Genomic DNA, 20,297 nt, shown 5'->3' on the forward strand with positions numbered 1-20,297 from the left:
AAGTATAGAAAGGGTAAATATTCTATACAATTATTTGTAAATCACAAATAGAGCCTTCCATTTCAAGTTTTATTAGGATTTTATATACTGCCTATCAAGGTTATCTAAGCGGTTTTACAGTCAGGTACTCAAGCATTTCCCTATCTGTCCCGGTGGGCTCACAATCTATCTAACGTACCTGGGGCTATGGAGGATTAAGTGACTTGCCCAGGGTCACAAGGAGCAGCGCAGGGTTTGAACCCAAAACACCAGGGTGCTGAGGCTGTAGCTTCAGCCACTGCGCCACGCACATTTCAATCTGGTTTTATGCACCCTTCCCAAAGATTTAGTTTCCTGTGTTTTTACATCATCTGGGAAGATAATTGGATTGTTTTTCCACATATGGGTGTAGAAGAGGACCAACAATGTGTAGTTAATGAATAGAAAATTAAGTGTCTATTAAATGTTGGAAAAGGATGCCAGCAACAATGGATGGATCTATTGCATCAACAGTAAGATGCTTGAGCAACTGGGCACATGATGGAAGGACGTTGCAGGTGGTAGCAGTCTGACATCAAAGGCAGACAAGACACAAATGATGTCATTTAACAGTAGTTCATTTAAATCCAAATGCAACATCTGCATTATTTTTAATAATTGAATTCAGTTACCAATTGTCTAAGATGTGTTAAGTTTTTACATATTAATACTAGCATTTTATAGATGCTGTTCCATCTAGTTGGAACAGCCTGTTTAAGGCTAATGCTTATTAGAGTGAAATGGTGTGGTAGCTGTGTTAATCCACTGTTTGAAATAATATACAAAAATAAAAGAAATTAAGCAAAACAAAAGGAATAAAGGTACTTAGTCCAATAAAAAGATATTACCTTTATTCCTTTTGTTTGATTTCTTTTAATTCTATATACCCTATATATTCAAATATAAACCGGGATTTTGGGGTCAAAAAATTGACAAAAATAAACCAAAGTCAGGTTAAATACTGGAGCACTATCAAAATAAAGAATTTTGAAGAAGACTGAAAAAAGGATAAGAAGGCACAAAAAATTAGAAAAGTTTGATGCGCTGAAGAGAAAACTGGAGACACAGCTTCTCAGCTTCACGGAAAACAACTGATGGTCCTGCAAGCTGACATCAGGCGAGAAGGCACTGGTATGCAAGTGGTATAGGCACTGCCTATAAAATTTTAAGTAACAGTGCACTTGCTTGCTTGTGTCCATACCAGGTTCAATGGATTATGCCTGCTTGTCCTCAGAGAGAATTATAATTTTGAATTTATATTGTGATTATTTGGTTTTATATATAAATTGTTTTTTTACTTATAAGATTATTTATATAATTTAGAAGTATAAGCAAAGTGTAAAGATGTAAAATATAAAATGTAAAATTCTCTATATAACAATAAGATTCCATCTATGGGATTGGTTTAGTGATATGCCTCTGAGTGACAGATACATTTGGTAGCTGCTTGTTGCTAGGGAAGAAAATGCTGGGTCAGATTTATTTGGGGCATGACAAATATTTCTTTGGGCTGTTAATTTTCTCATATCTAACAAAAGCCTTCATTATATTTATTTTGGTTATATATGAAAACAGAGAAACAATTACCAATAGATCTATACAATACCTTTTCAAAATTCCATGTAAACATATTTGTTGATTTCAATAATGAGTCCCACTTAAATTATGCCAAAATTAGCACTGCCAGTTAGACTGACAGGTGTTGCAACTGCATAAAGTCAGCCTCCTTCTCCCATGATCCTTTGCTTAAGGAATCCAATCAGAGGTGACTATGACAGGATGATGCTTAGCTGTCAGCAGATCTGGGGTATATAAAGTAAAACAACTATGTTAGCACTTCTGAGCAGTGCGTGCATTCCCAGCCTTGCCTCGGGTGTAGGGATTGCATTGAAAGCAAAACTACACAGTCCAACACTGTGTAGTTTTGTTTTTAGGCTGAGAGGCTCAACCATTCACATCAAAGATTTGTCTAAAATAATCCTGGATAAGGACGGCGTTTCTGAAGATAAGCAACCGCTGGGCTCTGTCCCATTCTTTTAGGCACTCCTGAGGAATCAGGTTAGTATATACTTTTTACTTGTGAGCAAACATTTCTCCTAATCAAACACACTATGCTACGTATAAATAACAGTAAATGCATACACTTATATGTAAAGTTAAAAGCGTATATGTGTATATGTGTGTGTATAAAAATATATATACTATAACAAATATTGCATGTCTATTCTGTAAACTGATATAAAATCCACCATTTTATTATATTGAACTATAATCCTAGAAAATGATTTTAAGTAGCATTTGACAATGATTTACTTTCAAACTGCTTTAGAAGAGTGTTTAGAAGCTAAAATGTATGATATATGTGGAAGTGGTTGCTTAATGCTTTAAAAATATTCTGGCATGTTAGGGAGTGCTCAAGGTTATATTAGACATACTGGGAAAGGACAAGAATAGCTCTGATAAAATACATGTGGTATCAGCACTGCACAGATGACTTTTTAAGGGAATCAACTGCTAGCGTATCAGTTGCATTCCAGCCATGAGACACTTGTCTGCTGTCAATCACAGGAGAGCAGGTTATTTCTGGAACATGCCATTTTAGACACGTACCTATTAAGTCTAAGTAAACTAAATCTTTATACAATTTAAATATTAATTGTTGAAATATGTCTCAATAAAATCAATTAACTTTAAAAAGACTTACACTCATAAATTTAAACAAACTATGCTACATATGCACCGGTATATACCATAAACTACACATTTAATTTATCCACATATATTTGAAAACTGTATAGTTACTTTATACATATATGCTATCATACTAAATAAATCATTTGAAAATTCAGAGAATCCATAATGGATATATATCATCAAGGTTTTATTCCAAGCAGAGATGAAGTAAGGAATAAGTTTTATAGTTAAGGCAGCTGCTGAGAATCAGTGTAGTTAAAGTTCAAATCCTGCTGTTGCAACTTTTGACCTTGGACAAGCCATTTCATCCTCTACTTCTTCAGATACAAAATTAGATTGTAAACCCTCTGGGAGCAGGAAAATATCCACTCTGATGTAACTCATCTTGAGCTTGGGTATGGATATGTAATTACATCAAAATCAAATGGCACACAGTAGTACTACAGTATTTGGAACGATACCCACTAAGAAAGGCAAGAATTCAAGAATGCTGGAATTTTATAATGTTGTCCCTCTCTCCTTACAGATGCTGGATTTTATTAAACCACATTAGAGGTTTCTACCCCAGGCCAGAGAAGTAAATGCTCCGATGCTCATAGAATTCCTATGAGTGTCGGAACATTTACCTCACTGGCCCAAAGTAGAAACCTCAACCACAGCTTTGTAAAAGGAGCCCAGAGTTATTAAAGAAAAACGATTTTTTTTATAGCAGTGGGTACTTGAATGTAACATGATTGAAGCTAAAGATTTCTTTTAATAAGAGGTTTGATCCTCCTAATCTGTGCATGATCCAGCATCATGTCTCCAGTGAAGTAGTGTTGCAGCACATTAATCCTTCATATTTTCCAAAGTATGACTATTAGCTTAAAGGGCAAGGAAGGATGTTTTTAAGCTCATAGCTCAGAACTTAAATTTGATTTTAACAAAGATGAAAAGTGATTAGAAACATGGTTGCAAACTCACCAGAGTTTAATGAAATCATTTAGGCTGACAATCAGATAGTGCAGTTCAAATTCCACTGCCGATCCTCATGATACTGCTACTATTTATCACTTATATAGTGCTAAAAGGCGTATGAAATGCTGTACATGATCTTGGTCAAGTCATATAAATCTCTATTATCTCCGATCAGTGGTCTCAAACTCGCGGCTTGCCAGGTACTATTTTGAGGCTCTCGGTATGTTTTTCATAATCACAAAAGTAAAATAAAACAGTTTCTTGATCATATGTCTCTTTAGCTATAAATTACAATATTATTATTAAGACAGCCAAAAGGAAAGATTTATAAACTATAAAGTTTTACCTAATGCAAAATTGTCATTTCTTTCATAAGACATTAACTATTTTTTCTGAGGCCCTCCAAGTACCTACAAATCCAAAATGTGACCTTGCAAAGGGTTTGAGTTTGAGACCACTACCTCAGATAGAGAAGCCTTCCAGGGACAGTTAAATACATACAGTACCTGAATATAACTCACCTTAAGCTATGATTGAAAACAGGTGTGAGCTAAATCTCTGAAATATATGAAACATACATTTTTTTTTAGCCTTCAATATAAAGAGGACTATGATTCTTTTTTAAAAGGCATGTTTTAGACAGAGAAAAGGAAGAAGCTGTATGGGAGTAGGATTGGGGCAGCATTTTCTACTTTTAGATTTCACAGTACTCTGTCCAGTTGCTGAAATCATCAATGTCAGCAGGCATCATATTCCCTAATTTGCATTTCAAAAATAGATGTAGCAGAAGAAGTATCTACATTTTTGAGACACATCAGCATGTTCAATTGTTGTAAACATGTTTCATTTATATATAATTTTTGCATAAAATACCCCAGAAATTTAAGCAACACATGCAATTTTTAAAGCATCCCATTTTAAATAAGTAAATGCCATTAAAACTTTCATATTTCCAACTGTAGCTAGGAGACTTTCCTTGAACTCTTCTAGTTATTCTGCTTACCTTTAGTATTATGAGCAAATATTAACACTGTAGTATTGTAGCACTTCAGAATGCAAGCTTTCTGACAATTTTTTAAAAATTTCTTTTCAGAGTGCCTACAAAGATGACAACTCAAGCACCAACGTTTCTACAGCCGTTACAAAGTGTTGTGACACTGGAGGGTAGTGTCGCAACCTTTGAGGCTTGTATTAGTGGTAAGAACAGAGCTCAACGTTGATTACTTTTTTTCTAGCTTCAGTTAATATCACTGATGATTTCACTACAAATAATTTCCATTACAGAAATCTTGACTTTCAGCAGCATTAAGCTTATGATCCTTTCTAACCACCCTAACAATGGAAGTTTCAGGTTATCCAGTAGGTGGCATTATTTAGTCCTTTTTCTAGGTACTGGTCTGAATATCAGCAATACCTGGATAAGTGGCAGTGGTCATGCTATACCTGGATATTCAGATATCAACTTGAATATATAGGTATTAATAAACAGCTGGTATTTAAATCAAACACTGAATATCATGCAATATGCTTTAAAGTCTCTTAGTACAGAGGCATTCATGATTATGGTATCAGAATACAAATATCAGTCTGACATAAAACTATAAACTAGAACACAATGCAGAAGATGTATGAAGTTAGAATGCTGGCACAAAAGAATTTACACTGCCTTGAACTGGTGGGAATAAAGGAGCACACACAAACACATACACTGCAATCCTCATAAGCCACATTTCCCCAATCCTCTCCTGATGTTTTCACAGATAATTGGATTTGTAGGTAATATAGTATGTAGGACCACCACAATTAATACACATGAGATAAATTAAACATAAGAGCCTTCTGTGTGCAAATTGATCTTATGCACTTTCATTTTGGATATCCTGATAACCTGACTGGCCCTGAGAGTCCTAGGACAAGTTTGGGAAGTTCTGTGCTAAACTAAAAGATTAAGCCAATCAACATATAAATATTTACTGTAAGCGGCTTCATCTATTTACTAAGCATAATTGTTTTCTTATTAATGGAATAATGCACAAGACAAAAGTAAGTAACTCATCTAAATTTAACCTGGATTAATGCTAAACATGACTGCTTCCAGAGCTGTAGTTAATATTGTTTGCATTGTAAGTGTGCAGCAACATGTATTTTTAATGAAATTAACCTATGCACTGTTTATGGGAACTTGTCAACATGGGAACCATTAAGATGATTTATTTCACTGCTAACTTGTGCTATTTTACACCAGGTCCCATTTTATGCAATGAGGCCTAGTTACTACTCATTGGCTGCTGGAAAGTACTTGTAGTATTGTGGATCAGAATAGCTGGGCATACTCGCTGAGACAACTCCCTGAACTTCTGTTATTATTTCTGCATTTTTACAAATGTGTCTGCTGGAAGAAAATGCATTTTTATAACAGAATATCAAACCATTCTTCCCTATTTTCCTTTAACGCCATTATATTCTCTCCCCAGCCTCCCATAGAACTTCATGCCCATTCCTCTTGCCTGATCCCATTTGTGCACTCAGCTCTTATTTTCTGACTCTCCTGCTTCTCATCTTTTATGTTCTTTCCATATCATATGCCATATCCTCATACCAACTTCTTTGCTTCTCTTGCAAATCCCCTTTTCTTTATAATAATAATGAAAGACTATTTTATATTTTACTGCTTGGTACTAACATTGTCTTGTGAACTTATTTTTGATTACCCATGTGAAAGGCAATTTTGTCACTGAGCACCTGTAGTTATGCGCTATAACACTTATGCACACCCTTATAGAATAGAATTGTACAAAGGCAGAGCATGGGAGGGGCTTGGGTGGATTTGCCACTTAACGCATGCACCTTGCAGAATATTGTAAGTTATGCACATTGTATACTATACTTAGGCACACCCATCATACTTGTCACTGACCTGGCATATATAGGCAGTCCTACATTTAAGTTTGCCAATGTAGGGTTACACTAGTATTCTACAATGGAATCCAGATGCTGTTAGAGAATAGGCATTTCCTGCACAGCACTGGGGTGCCTAAAAGATGGCACCTAGCACTGTTCCCTCTAAGTTTAGCAGGAGTCTTCCAACTGCATTGCTGCCAGTGGAGGATGGTATTTCAATATTGTATTTTCAATTGCTAGAGACAGACAGGTTCCCTAAAGTCCTGTGGGGCTTGCCTGTCCCTCACTATTGAAAACGTAATAGTGAAACAGCAGCCCCCAACCAGCAGCAGCAGCAGCAGTAGAACTCTAGGTGAAGGACTCCTACCCTGCTAAGAGGTAACAGTGACATCCAGTAATAGAATTGCCCTTTTACTGTCTGAAGCAACAAGCCTCTTTGCAGAGCATGTATGCTCTTTTTTTCCATTATAGAAATCTTTGTAGAATGCAGAGTCAAATCAGCTAATAGAGAAAACCACTGACAGCAGGCATGCATATCTTGATTTAATTTATTTTCCTGTTCTGTACCTTATGTTTGATTGACCTAATCTTTTAAGCCCTGATTTATTAAGATTTTTTCCCCCCAGTTTTTGTGGATGAGGGAAAAAAAAAGCTTAATATCAAAGTTGAGTTTACTAGATTTGTGCTTTTCTAGTATCAGTACAAGCACTGACCTGAAGTAAAAGAGAAGGGGGCTGTCTACCAAAGGCAAATATTTACAGACCAGACCAAAGAGAGGGGCAAACACACAGGCCAATATAATAAAACTGCATCATAAGTTGCAGAATGGGGTGGGTCACTGAGGCTACTGTCCCCACCAATATTTTGCTGAACACAGTATCAGCAACTACATGTTATTCTGATCTTGGATAATGTTGTAAAACTGTAAGGGACCCCCCCTTCCCCATCTCAACCCCCTTGTCTAGTGATACCTTGGTATGGGGGAAGCATTGCAGGTGCATACTATAGAGAATGACACAGTGACAGAATTCATCACCGTTCCCGTCTCCGCGGATAACCACGGGAAATAATCCCATGTCATTTTTTATTGTCTATTTCAACCTCAGTCCTTCTACACCAGCATTTTTCAAAGCAAAGCTTAAGGGTCAGTGGCTGTGCCCATTCATACTCTGATTCTTATGTGAGCCAAGGATAATGAAGCCATTGTGACATCACTGATGTGATTGGCTCTAGGCACTGGTGGAATGAGGCATTATGACATCACAATATCTGCTCTGGATACCAGAGACTGCCATTCTGTAGTGTCTATCTCAACCTCAATCCTACACCAGCATTCTTCAAAGCAAAGCTTGTGGGTCAGTGGTTGTGCCCAATTATACTCTGATTCTTCCCTCTCTCCTTAAAGAATGACATGAAGATGGTTTCCCGCGGTTATCCGTGGGGACGGGAACGGCGATGAATTTTGTCACCGTGTCATTCTCTAGCATACTACATGGATTATCTTTTTGTTTGTGAGGGTTGAATCAAGTGCTGACCCTGCCATCCCTCTCTCCCTGGTTGTTAATGTTTGTGAGGCAAAACACTGGAAGGGTAATGGCTTTTGTGGTCCATCTTCTTTCACTGCCTAAGCCATTATGCATGCCTCCTCTTCTGCTAACCACCTTCTTTTTTTTTGGTAGGAAAAGTGATTTTATTTTCAATTTAGTGATTGAAATGTGTCCCTTTTCAGAATTTGCAACGGCTGTCTATATTTTGCACTGTTCAGGAAGAAATGTATTTCTTTCTTTTTAAAAAAAAACTTTATTGAATTTTCATACATTGGCAGTGCATTACAGATAACATAACATTAAAAGCTTGCATAAAATGCACCTTAATACACAAAATATAAATGAAACAACCATTCCCTCCCCCCCAATCATCCAATTATTAACACATTAAATCATTTTTTAATACAATAATATACTCATATATTTTAACCCCTCAAAATATCCCTCTCTCCCCCCACCCTGGATGTGTAAAAAAAACCTGAAAAAACCCCACAAAAATTACATTATCCTTATTATTTACCAAATGCAGTCAATGGGCTCCATATTTTATTAAATGCATTACTGAAACCTAACCACTTTCTTGACATATAGCAATGCTTCAGCTATGGTCATAGTAAACAGTTTATACTAAAACACATGATCTCTCGCCTCTCTTAACTCCTACTCCACTGGTTGTAGTATATAACCTTTCCAAAATTCAGATGTGAAAAAGAAACCTATCTCAAAAGCTCATGTGCTACACCTCTTTTGTTGGTTTAATATTTCAGCACAGCTAGAAAGATTATAGTTTTCTACAGGACCAATTCAATTACTGCAACTTTGCTTTTAGTAGGAGACAGGGCCACCATTAGGCAAGGCCAGTTAGTCATGGAGAGCAGCAACTTCTGAGGGATAGCAAAAGAGTACCTGCAGTTACAGCAACAACACTACTTCAATAAGAAAAAACTGTAACTACAAGGAATGCTGAAAAGTTCTCCGCCCAACCAACCAGCTTTCTAAACTCTGAGTGTTATTTTGCCACTGTAGCTGAAAAGAGTGTGAACTTGTTTTAAGTGCCAATTTGCAGAAACTAAATTCTGTTTTGCTTTTGTTTTTTTTCCGCATTGTTTTCAAATCATTGATTGAACCATATTCACATCATTCTCGTCTTGGTTGGGCCGAGAACTTTTCAGCACCTCCTCCCATTTGCTAGCTTCTCCCTAACCAGTTTACCCCTCCTTAAGCCACAGTCAAGGAAGGAGTTTGTTTAATATTGAGGATGCTCAGGCACGCACAGACCTGTCTCCTCCAGTCTCTGTTTTGACAGCCTGACCTCGGGCCTCTGCACATTCCCCTCTAGCCTCCGAAGGGACTGACCTCTCTTCTTGTCTCCCTTCACCCGGCAGGTTTCCCAGTTCCTGAGGTGAGCTGGTTTCGGGATGGCCAGGTTCTCTCCGCTGCAGCTGTACCCGGTGTGCAGATCTCATTTAGCGATGGCCGCGCTAAATTGATGATCCCCACCGTATCAGCAGCGAACAGTGGAAGATATTCCGTGCGAGCCACCAACGGAGCCGGACAAGCAACTAGTACCGCCGAACTACTCGTCACAGGTAGGTCACTGCTTCCCACCACCTTTCTGTGTACGTGCATCGAGCCTGAAGCTAGGGGATCGACAGCGCAGGCACAGTTGGGCAGCAGCATCTGAAGCACTTAAATTTGGGATACTTAACTGTAAAGATTACTGTAGGATTAATGTACGGTCTTGGAAGTAAAAATTAAGCTTGTAATGCTCATGAAGCTTTTTTGATTTTTTTTTTTTTTAAACTACACTAGTATAGCAAATGTAAGGAAAATAAATCGTAAAATAAAGGTTTTAAAATGTATCGACTTCCACCTGTAAGCATTCTGAGGCTTATATCCAACAACTCTTAGCAGAGCTGTCAAGTTGCCAGGTTTCAGGAGGGTGACATTTTGGACTGCCCTGGTTTTGAACTTACAACCCCAAATATTTCTAGTCCTTGATTACACACATTGAAATCAATACACCTGGATGAATTTGTCTGCAATCTGTTTATAAGCTCAAAGAACTGGGTAATTAGATTAGCTCTACCTTAGGGGCCCAGCATGCTTACTGCATAAGGGTCTTTCCTCACCCTACCCCCCCAAAAAAAGGACAGTATAACTTTTGACTGAAGTTGATAAAGGACTAAAAGTTATGCTGTTACTGGCGAAGATTAGGAGTGATTCAGGAGATAGGCCCTGAAGTTATATGTAGACTGTAGAAATTCCACATCTAACTTTATGCAAATTTGTTATTGGGAAAAGCACTCTCATAGGTCAAGTGATAAATTTTCTTGGTGGGAGAGGCAGAAGTGCTCCAAAATGCCTCTGAATTAGTAGAAGCCTCACTTGGCTCCTGTCAGTTAATCCTGGCTGCTGCCATTTTCCAGCATGCATAGCAGCAGCAGCAATAAAACAGGAAAAATCTGGAGCTCAGGCATGCCCTTGATAGTTTTAATGATCCCGCACCCTCTGAGATAGACTTTCTGTTTCAGAGGGCTCAGGAAAGGCAGAACCATTAGTGGCATGCACAAGCTCCAAGGCTCTTTGTCTTTTTATCTGTTTTATTGCACATCTTGGAAAGTGGTACTGGTGACTGTAGGGGAAGAAAGGGGTGCAGTAAAGGGAGATGCTAAACCAGGACAGGGAAGGAAAAAAGAAACTAGATCAGGGAGGCTAAAAGAAATGGGATATCATGGTGGGGGAGGAAGGTGATAGAGGGGACATGAAGGCTCCGGGGAGGAGAACACAATGAAGGGATGAAGGGCATGGTGGAGGAAATAGGATGACAAGGGATATGCTGGACATGGTGAAAAGGAAGTCAGAGGGGGAGATGCTGGATACAGGGGAATAGGAAAACAGGAGAGATGTTGGATCATGGGAGGGGAATTAGGAAGATGGGAGGTACTGAACATAGGAGAAGGGATGGGGGTTCTGGACATGGAAGTGGAAGTAAGGAGAAGGAAGAAGGAAGAACAATGCTGGACATGGGAACAGGAAGGAAGATAGGAAAACTGGATGGAGAGGAAAGAAAGAGGAAAGAGATGATGGTTGGAAAGGAACAGTGAGAGAGCAAAGAAAGATAGTGAGAGGGATGATGCAGAACAAAGGAGGACAAAAATGCTGGAAGGGGGAAGAGAGAAAGAGGAGATTTTGGATAGAGGAGGATGAGATAGGAGAGTTAGTAGAAGTCTGGGGAATAAGAGGATGGGGAAATGGAGGACCAGAACATAAAAAGAGAAGGATATACAGTAGGTAGAGCCTGCGGTAGAGCCAATAAAAACATGGGGATTGAAGACTGAATAGGAAATGGAGTGAAATCTGAGTGGAAAAAGGCTGAAAGGAAAAAAAAATTCAGAGATGGATGTAGGAAGGAAAGTGGAGAAGACAGGAGTTGAGAAAAGAAATGGCTAATGGACAGGATACCATGAAGAGAAAGTTATGAAAAGACAGAGAAAAGCAGAAACCAGAGTCTGGGACTAATAGGATTAGATGGGATAGTATTAGAAAAATAAAATGGCCAGAGAGTAATAGTAGAAAAAAAATCTTTTTTTTTTTTTTTCATTTAGTGATTGGAATATAGCAGTTTTTGACATTAACATTAGCTGTTTTTATATTTTGCATGCTTTTTTTTTTTTTCCTGTTTCATTGGTATTGTTCTATATGCAGAGTCTGGTTGCTTGGGATTTCAGTTTCATTTTTGTCTACATATTTATATTTTTAGTTTGTGGCTACTTATTCTATGCTTGATCAAGGTCTATCTATGTTTGTCTGATGTTAATTATTCTGTTAGCACTGAGGGCCAGACTCAATAAATTGTGCCCAAAGTTAGATCCGCGTTAAGACAGTATTTTGTAAAGGGTCCTCTTTGCACAGCACTCTTTATAGAACAATAGATTATCACACTTCTCGCCCCTAACTATGGGCAAAAGCACTTAAGCCTGCCAAAAGCTGGTATAAATGCTCACCCAACTGTGAATATTCTTTAACATTGGGCCTAATTTCTGGGAACACCCATGATATGCCCATGCCCCCCCCCCACCTTTGAGTTGCACGCTATGAAATTTAGGCTTGCATGTTATAGAATGGAGTTTAGGGCAGATATGTGCATTACTTCTGATTAGTGCCAATAAATTCCAATAATTGATTGTTAGTGCCTAATTGACTAATAAGTGTACATGTACATTTGCAAATCATGCCTAACTTTAAGTGGCCTATAGAGAATCTGGGGGTGAATGTCTGGATAGGGATCTGTAATAATCTGATGTGCTTAGTTTTACCAATATGTATTGAAACTCTCAGGCCCACTGCAATATTTATTGTGCTGCCTTTTTCAAGAAAGATCTTTGTTGTTTGATTCCTGGTAGATTTACTCTATAGGATATGAGTGACTTTTGTAGAGTTTTGTATTATTTCACCATATACCTTGCTATTGGAGAAGATTTATGTTGCTCAGAGAATAGTTAAGCCCTGGAATGCATTGCCACAGGTCGTTAATGTAGCTGGTTTTAAGCAAGGTATGGACAATTTCCTGGAGGAAAAGTCCATAGTCTGTTATTGAGACAAACATAGGGGAAGCCACTGCTTGCCCTGGATCAGTAGCATGGAATGTTGTTACTATTTGGGGTTTTGCCAGGTACTAGTGACTTGGATTGGCCACCGTGAAGATAGGCTACTGGGCTAGATGGACCATTGCTCTTACCCAGTAGGGCTATTCTTATGTTCTTATGCTGTTACTGAGATGACACCAAAATCAGATATTTTTTTGTATGTTTTGTTCCCTCTTGTGTATGCTTTATGCTCTTCACCCATTTTTTGGGAAGTGATTTCTGTAAATGCAAAATATATATTTAAATCAACAATGTGAAAGTCCAGTATGCAGTGTCAGAAGTCCTTATTTTTTATATCACAGTCCCATAGTACATAATTAAACTACTATTTTTTGCTGAGTATAACCAGTACTTGCAAAGATTCTTTTTATAATTACTGTATTATTATATAGCCTGTGAAAATACATTGTTTTCCTTTATCTTGGTGAAACTGCTTGCCCAGTGTTCTGTGAATGGTCCTCCTGTCTCTTGAAGGGGCCCTCATTTTTGGATGCCTTGGGGTGAGGCTCTACCTCGTCCCTCTGCTCAGGCAGCAGATTGCCTTGAGCTGCACCTGATCAAGTTTATTTTCAAAAGCAGTAGTCAGCTTTAAAAAAAAACAAAAACAAACACTGGTCACAATGTTTAAAAAAATAAGTGTATTCAGTTCCATTATATATTTAATCAACAATGCCGAATAATGTTAGCACCGTATAGTGCCAATATTTATTTATTGTACTGATAGCCTATGGGGCTCATAATCAAAACATCTAGACATCCAAAAACCCTCCTAAGTCAGCATTTGGACATTCTAATCAACAGGAACTTATATGTTTTGAGTTTGACCTGTTTTAAAAGGGTATAAGTGTTATAAAGGTACCCAAAGTGACCACATAACCACTGCAGAGAAAGTAAAGACCCACAAACACTTCCCCAGTGCTCACTGACCTCCTAACACCCCATAAAGGTCAGAATACAAAATTACATACCTGTCTCCAGAACAGCAGTACCTGGTATAGAAAAGCGTAGTAGACCTACACACAGGTGTCTTAAGTAGCCTGGTGGGTGGGCTAGTGAACCATAGAGAGGAATAGCAAATCCCATAAGCCACTCTAACCACTACATTTATGGTGGAAAGTGTGAGACTACCAAAACACACCCAAAACTTATTGTACTGCCATAAGAGCTATTGGGGTGGTAAACAGGTGGATGCTAGGTTTTGGGGGAGTTTTGGAGGGCTCACCATACACTAAAATGGGTTCTGGTGAAATATATACCTGGCACCCTTTATACGAAGTTTACAGCAGTGCCCTCTAAAATGCCTCACTGTTGGGATGTCTGTGTAGCCAGTTCATTAAGATGCTGGCCCTTCCCACGTCCAAATGGGCTTGATTTGGACGTTTTGAACATGAACATTTTTGTATTTGAAAATGGATAAAAAGTCAGATGTCCTAAAGACTAAAACATCCAAAGAGGTAATCCCTCTCCCCAAAAACAACAAAACAACAAACCATCTAGTGGTTTCAAAAATGGATGTTTCCTGGCCAAGATTTTGGACGTCTTGCAGGAAACATCCAAAGATGGACTTAGACGCACTATCATAAATGTTTACTTTAGGATTATTATTGAGTAGGACTAAAGTAAATAATTTAGCAGTTGTGAGGCTTTCTGGGAACCGTAAGTCTATTCTCTTTGTGCAGGGCCCGGTGCTGTGGAATGTGCCAATCTAACATGCTCTGGCAATTTAGAAAGGGGGTGAAAACTGTGCTACTTGAGCGCTTCTTTGGTGTGAGCCCTGTGACAGTTTGAGATAGGGTAGTTCCTTTTTATGCTGTTTCTCTTTGGCTGTTTAGTATTTGTTTGTATTATTTAGTGTGATTTTGTATGTGATTCTTGTTCCCCGCTTAGATTTGTGGATAGGCGGGTTATAAATAATTTTAAATAAATAAATATATGGTCCATGCCCTGGATAGTGGTTGGATTGCTAGATTTTTGGCCTACTGGTATCCATGTAGGGTAGGGTTGTCCAGAAACACCTAACGTTGGAAAAACTGTGCGAATAGAAGTCTTTCTCATGAATTTGATTGTGTTTGAACAGAAAATATATTAAAAAAAATTTTTAAAGCCTATCCTGGGGTCGCTCAAAGCCATGACTACATAAAGTTCCATTTTTAATTTGCTATTATTTTTGCTTAATGGAACAAATTTCTTGTGGCCATAAAGGTGTATATTAATGATTTTGAAAAACTGTTCAGACTGAATTAATAATTTGGGGCAACCATTGTACTAACCCATGGGATTTCCTAGGCGATGGCAGCCACTGTTTCCTCTAATCTGAATGAGAGTCCTCTAGCTGCTTCGCTGCCACAGGGTTGTGGTGCTTCAATATTGTGCTTTTACCGTATTTTCACGTAGATAACGCGCACCCGTGTAAAACGCGCACACGGGTATAGCACACGGAAAACACAAATTTATGTACAGAAATTTTTATATACCGCGCACACCCGTATACCGCGCATGCTGGCCGACTCTCCTTTCGCCCGCCCCGACTCTCCTCTGGCCACCCCGACTCTCCTTTTGCCCGCCCCGACTCTCCTCTCCCCCTTGAACTCTTGTCCCCACCCTGAAAGCCTGATGCCCCCCCCCCACGTCCGATTCACCCCCCGCTGGACCGCTCGCACCCCCACCCTGAAGGACCGCTCACACGCACTCCCACCCGCACCCGACCCCCACCCTGAAGGACCGCTCGCACCCCCACAGACTCCCGACCCCCCCCATCATGTAGAAGCTCCTACCGGTGTCCTGCTGCTTTCTCTTGGCGGTCCCGGCCCTTCCGTGAGCCCTGCGCCTGCGCTGCTTCCTCTTCCAGCGGTTTGCCCTTTCTCTAACATCAATCCCTCTTGCCCCGCCGACTCCCCGACTCCCCAACACGATCGGGGCAAGAGGGAGCTCAAGCCCTTTTGCCCCAGCCAACCGCGGCACCCCCGACACGATCGGGGCAAGAGGGAGCTCAAGACCTCTTGCCCCAGCCAACTGCGGCACCCCCGACACGATCGGGGCAAGAGGGAGCTCAAGCCCTCTTGCCCCCCCGAAACGATCGGAGCAAAAGGGAGCCCAAACCCTCTTGCCCCGCCGACTCCCCAACTCCCCGACAATATCGGGCCAGGAGGGAGCCCAAACCCTCCTGGCCACAGCGACCCCTACCCCCACCCCGCACTACATTACGGCAGCAGGGATCCCAGGCCCTCCTGCCCTCGACGCAAACCCCCCTCCCCCCAACGACCGCCCCCCCAAATAACCTCCAACCGCCCCCCCAGCCGACCTGCGACCCCCCCTGGCCGACCCCCACGACACCCCCACCCCCTTCCCCGTACCTTTGTGTAGTTGGCCGGACAGACGGGAGCCAAACCCGCCTGTCCAGCAGGCAGCCAATGACGGAATGAGGCTGGATTGGCCCATCCGTCCCAAAGCTCCGCCTATTGGTGGGGCCTAAGGCGCCTGGGCCAATCAGAATAAGCCAGGGAGCCTTAGGTCCCTCCTGGGGGCGGGGCCTGAGGCACATGGGCCCAACCCGACCATGTGCCCAAGGCCCCGCCCCCAAGAGGGACCTAAGGCGCCCGGGCCTATTCTGATTGGCCCAGGCGCCTTAGGCTCCACCAGTAGGTGGAGCTTTGGGACGGATGGGCCAATCCGGCCTCATTCTGTCGTTGGCTGCCTGCCGGACAGGCGGGTTTGGCTCACGTTTGTCCGGCCAACTACATAAAGGTACGGGGAAGGGGGGTGGGGGTGTCGTGGGTGTCAGCCAGGGGGGGCGCGGGTCGGCTGGGGGGTACGGTCGGAGGTTCTATGGAGAGGGCGGTCATTGGGGGGAGGGGTTTTGCGTCGAGGGCAGGAGGGCCTGGGATCCCTCCTGCCCGTAATGTAGTGCGGGGTGGGGGTGGGGGGTCGCCGTGGCCAGGAGGGTTTGGGCTCCCTCCTGGCCCGATATTATCGGGGAGTTGGGGAGTCGGCGGGGCAAGAGGGCTTGGGCTCCCTTTTGCTCCGATCGTGTCAGGGGGGCAAGAGGGCTTGAGCTCCCTCTTGCCCCGATCGTGTCAGGGGTGCCGCCGTTGGCAGGGGCAAGAGGGCTTGAGCTCCCTCTTGCCCCGATCGTGTCGGGGGTGCCGGGGTTGACTGGGGCAAGAGAGCTTGAGTTCCCTCTTGCCCCGATCGTGTCGGGGAGTCGGCGGGACAAGAGGGCTTGACGTTAGAGAAAGGGCGAACCGCCGGAAGAGGAAGCAGCAGGACACCGGTAGGAGCTTCTACATGATGGGGGGGGGGGGGTCGGGAGGCTGTGTGGGTGCGAGCGGTCCTTCAGGGTGGGGGTGCGGGTATGGGTGGGAGTGCGTGTGAGCGGTCATTCGGGGTGGGGGTGCGTCGGGGGGGAACTATGTAAAAAAAATTTTATATAGCGCGCTCACGCGTATACCGCACAAGGCTATGCACAGTTTGTAAAAACACGTATAACGCGCGCGTTATATGCGTGAAAATACGGTAATTGATGGGAAGAGGCAGGTTAACAACACTCAATACCTCAAAACAATGGGAAGAAGAAGAAGAAGAAGCCAAAAAGCACATCTCAAAAACTTGCTCAGAGCAGAATGGTTCCCTGGAATTCTGCTGAGCTTGCCTGTTCCTCACTGTTAAAAATGTGACAGTGAAACAGCATTTCCCACTGGTAGGACTGTAGGTAGAGGACTCCTCTTAGAGGGAATACTGTAGTGATTTGGCAAATCATTTCCAGAAAAGGTTTGCTGCATATACAGTATAAATAAACTCCATAGCATGCTTTCTTCAGAACTTTAGCTATAGACAGCAACTCATTAACTCCCCCCTCCCCCTTTTACAAAACCGTAGTGTGCTTTTTATGTAGAAGTTGCTACCACCGCGTCTGGCACCAAAAACCATGGTACGGTTTTGTAAAAGGTGTGTGTGTATGTGTAAGGGGGGTGTAATTTAGAAATTTAGCAAACTTTCTTGTGTAGCAGACTACCTACAAAAATTTATTACCTGCGTTGAGGCAGAGCAAAATGGTGTAATAAAAGGAAAATTCATTTGAAAATATTGATACCCTTAAATTATGGAATTCTTGTGCACTTTTCTGCAAAATCTCTTTTTGTGACATCACTTTGCATTTTAATATGTCATCCTCTAAGTATGATCTGATTTATCCCATCAGTCTTGAATTCTATGGCCACAGCATTCAAAATACAATTTAAAACTTCTTTATTAAAAGCCTACATTAAAAAGCAAATATTCAATGTAATTCTTTGTAATTTTGTTTTCTGAAGATCTCTGGGCATATTAAACCACTCACAATATTCCAGGAAAAAGCATTATACAATAATGCAAAAATACAATATAATTCTGAAATTCAGGGCTGTAATCAAAGCCACTTTTTCCCCCAAGGTATGCTTAGGTGTCACAAACAGCCTCTTCTATCAAACTGTGCTAGCAGTTTTTAGCACAGAGAGCTGTGCTGAATGGCCTGCGCTGCTCCCGACGCTCATAGGAACTGTATGAGCATCGGGAGCAGCGTGGGCCATTCAGTGTGGCTCACTGCGCTACAAACTGCTAGCGCAGTTTGATAGAAAAGGCCATAGGTGTTCTTGTATTAGGCACCAGTATATATCTGTAACCCATTCTGAGCTCGTGGGGGAGAATGGGATAGAAAATAAAATAAATCAGTAAAATTTTCCTGACCTAATATACCAGCACCTAACTACAACAACTAGCGATGTCTATTCCGCACTCCTAACCACAACTATTTTTCAGATGGATGTTGTTAGGCATTGAAGGGTGCTTCAACTTAAGTATCACTAAGCATCACATGCGCAATCTAAATTGACAATTAAAATAATGATTTTTTTAAATTGGTTTTTAATGGTGTGGTCAAATACTATGCCATTTAAACCAATTAAAAACAATTAAGTTTCACAGGAAACTAACCCTCCCTTTTACTAAACCGTGATAGCGGTTACTAGCACACAGAGCTGCGCTGCTCTCGACGCTCATAGGAATTCTATGAGCATCAGGAGCAGTGTGGAACCTTCAGCGTGACTCCCTGTGCTTATAACTGCTATCACGGTTTAGTAAAAGTTTTTTTGGGGGGGGCTAAGTTAGGTGTCACTAGGCATCCATGATTAGGGTGCTTAGCGGTGCCTAAAATAGGCACCATTTATTGAATCAGGCCTTACGGGCCCATACATTAATCCCGTCCTAATCAGTTAGCGCCGGCAATGCCCTGTGCGCTAACTTAGAAATGCTATCATGACCACTCTCCACCCCCAAATACGCCCCCTTCCATAAAAGTACAGAATATTTATTTATTGTATGGTGTGCATATGCAAATCAGCAAATTTATCATGAGATGTGTGCTTACCGCAGTTTAGTGAAAGGACCTCAGTGTTAAGAAATCCACATATTTTATTTCTGTATATGTTTTAAGATTACCTATGTGTTAATAAATTAATTTATTTTACTCAACTTGCAGCAGAAACAGCGCCCCCAAATTTTACACAAAGACTACAGAGCACAACAGCAAGGCAAGGCAGTCAAGTTCGATTTGACATCAGAGTGACTGGAATCCCTACACCTGTGGTGAAGTTCTACAGGGAGGGAGCTGAAATCCAAAGCTCCCATGATTTTCAGATTACACAACATGGAGACCTCTACAGTTTAATAATTACAGAAGTTTACACTGAAGATTCTGGAACCTATTCAGTCAATGCTACTAACAGTGTTGGACGTGCTACTTCAACTGCTGAACTGCATGTTCAAGGTAATGATCTGATTTTTGGAGATAACAAATTATGGGGTCCTTTTTCCAAGCCACAGGAAAAGCTGGCCTTATGTGGTTTGATTTTCTTTGTGCTAAGGTCATTTTTTCTGCAGTTAGAAAATGGCCAATTTTCTATTTTCACAAATAATGCCATGTGCTAATGTTGGCATCAGAGCAAACAGGATGCTAGGAATTATTAGGAAAGGGATGGTAAATAAGAGTGAGAATATTATAATGCCTCTGTAATCACTCCATGATGCGTCTTCACCTTGAGTATTGTGCATAATTTTGGTTACTGTATCTAAAAAAAGATATAGTGGAATTAGAAAAAATTTGAAGACGAGTAACCAAAATGATAAAGGATATGGAACTCCTCTTGTAGGAGGAAAGAGTAAAGAGGTTGGAGTTCTTCAGCTTGGAAAAATGGAAAATATATGATTGAGGTCTACAAAATCCTGAGTGGTATAGAACGGAATAAGAGTGAATCAATTTTTCACTTCGTCAAAATGTGCAGAAACCAGGAGACAGTCAAGGAAATGATATGGAAATACTTTAATACAAATATGAAGAAATATTTTTTTTACTCAAAGAAAAGTTAAGCTCTGGAACTTGTTGCCAGAGGAGGCATTTACAGCGGTTAGCAAAAAGGTTGTTATGGCATTATATACTGTCAACATGATCTAAGTCACAAAAACCCACCTAAAGTCACCAGATAAGCACTGCAAACACATA

At 41.0% G+C, this 20,297-nt stretch overlaps 1 protein-coding gene across 18 annotated transcripts in view; it reads left to right on the plus strand.

Moving 5' to 3' along the window:
• Positions 1 to 1,871: 1,871 nt before the first annotated feature.
• Positions 1,872 to 20,297, plus strand: part of TTN (titin) — a 461,697-nt gene continuing 443,271 nt past the window's right edge. For all 18 annotated transcript variants that reach the window (XM_033947057.1, XM_033947058.1, XM_033947060.1 and 15 more), the window contains exons 1-4: positions 1,872 to 2,076; positions 4,763 to 4,866; positions 9,503 to 9,706; positions 19,278 to 19,565. In XM_033947057.1, coding sequence (XP_033802948.1) covers positions 4,776 to 4,866; positions 9,503 to 9,706; positions 19,278 to 19,565 — 583 coding nt within the window. In that variant the 5' untranslated portion in view covers positions 1,872 to 2,076; positions 4,763 to 4,775. The remainder of the gene's footprint in view (positions 2,077 to 4,762; positions 4,867 to 9,502; positions 9,707 to 19,277; positions 19,566 to 20,297) is intronic.

Source organism: Geotrypetes seraphini, chromosome 5 (assembly GCF_902459505.1).
Source record: "Geotrypetes seraphini chromosome 5, aGeoSer1.1, whole genome shotgun sequence".
Taxonomy (NCBI): domain Eukaryota; kingdom Metazoa; phylum Chordata; class Amphibia; order Gymnophiona; family Dermophiidae; genus Geotrypetes; species Geotrypetes seraphini.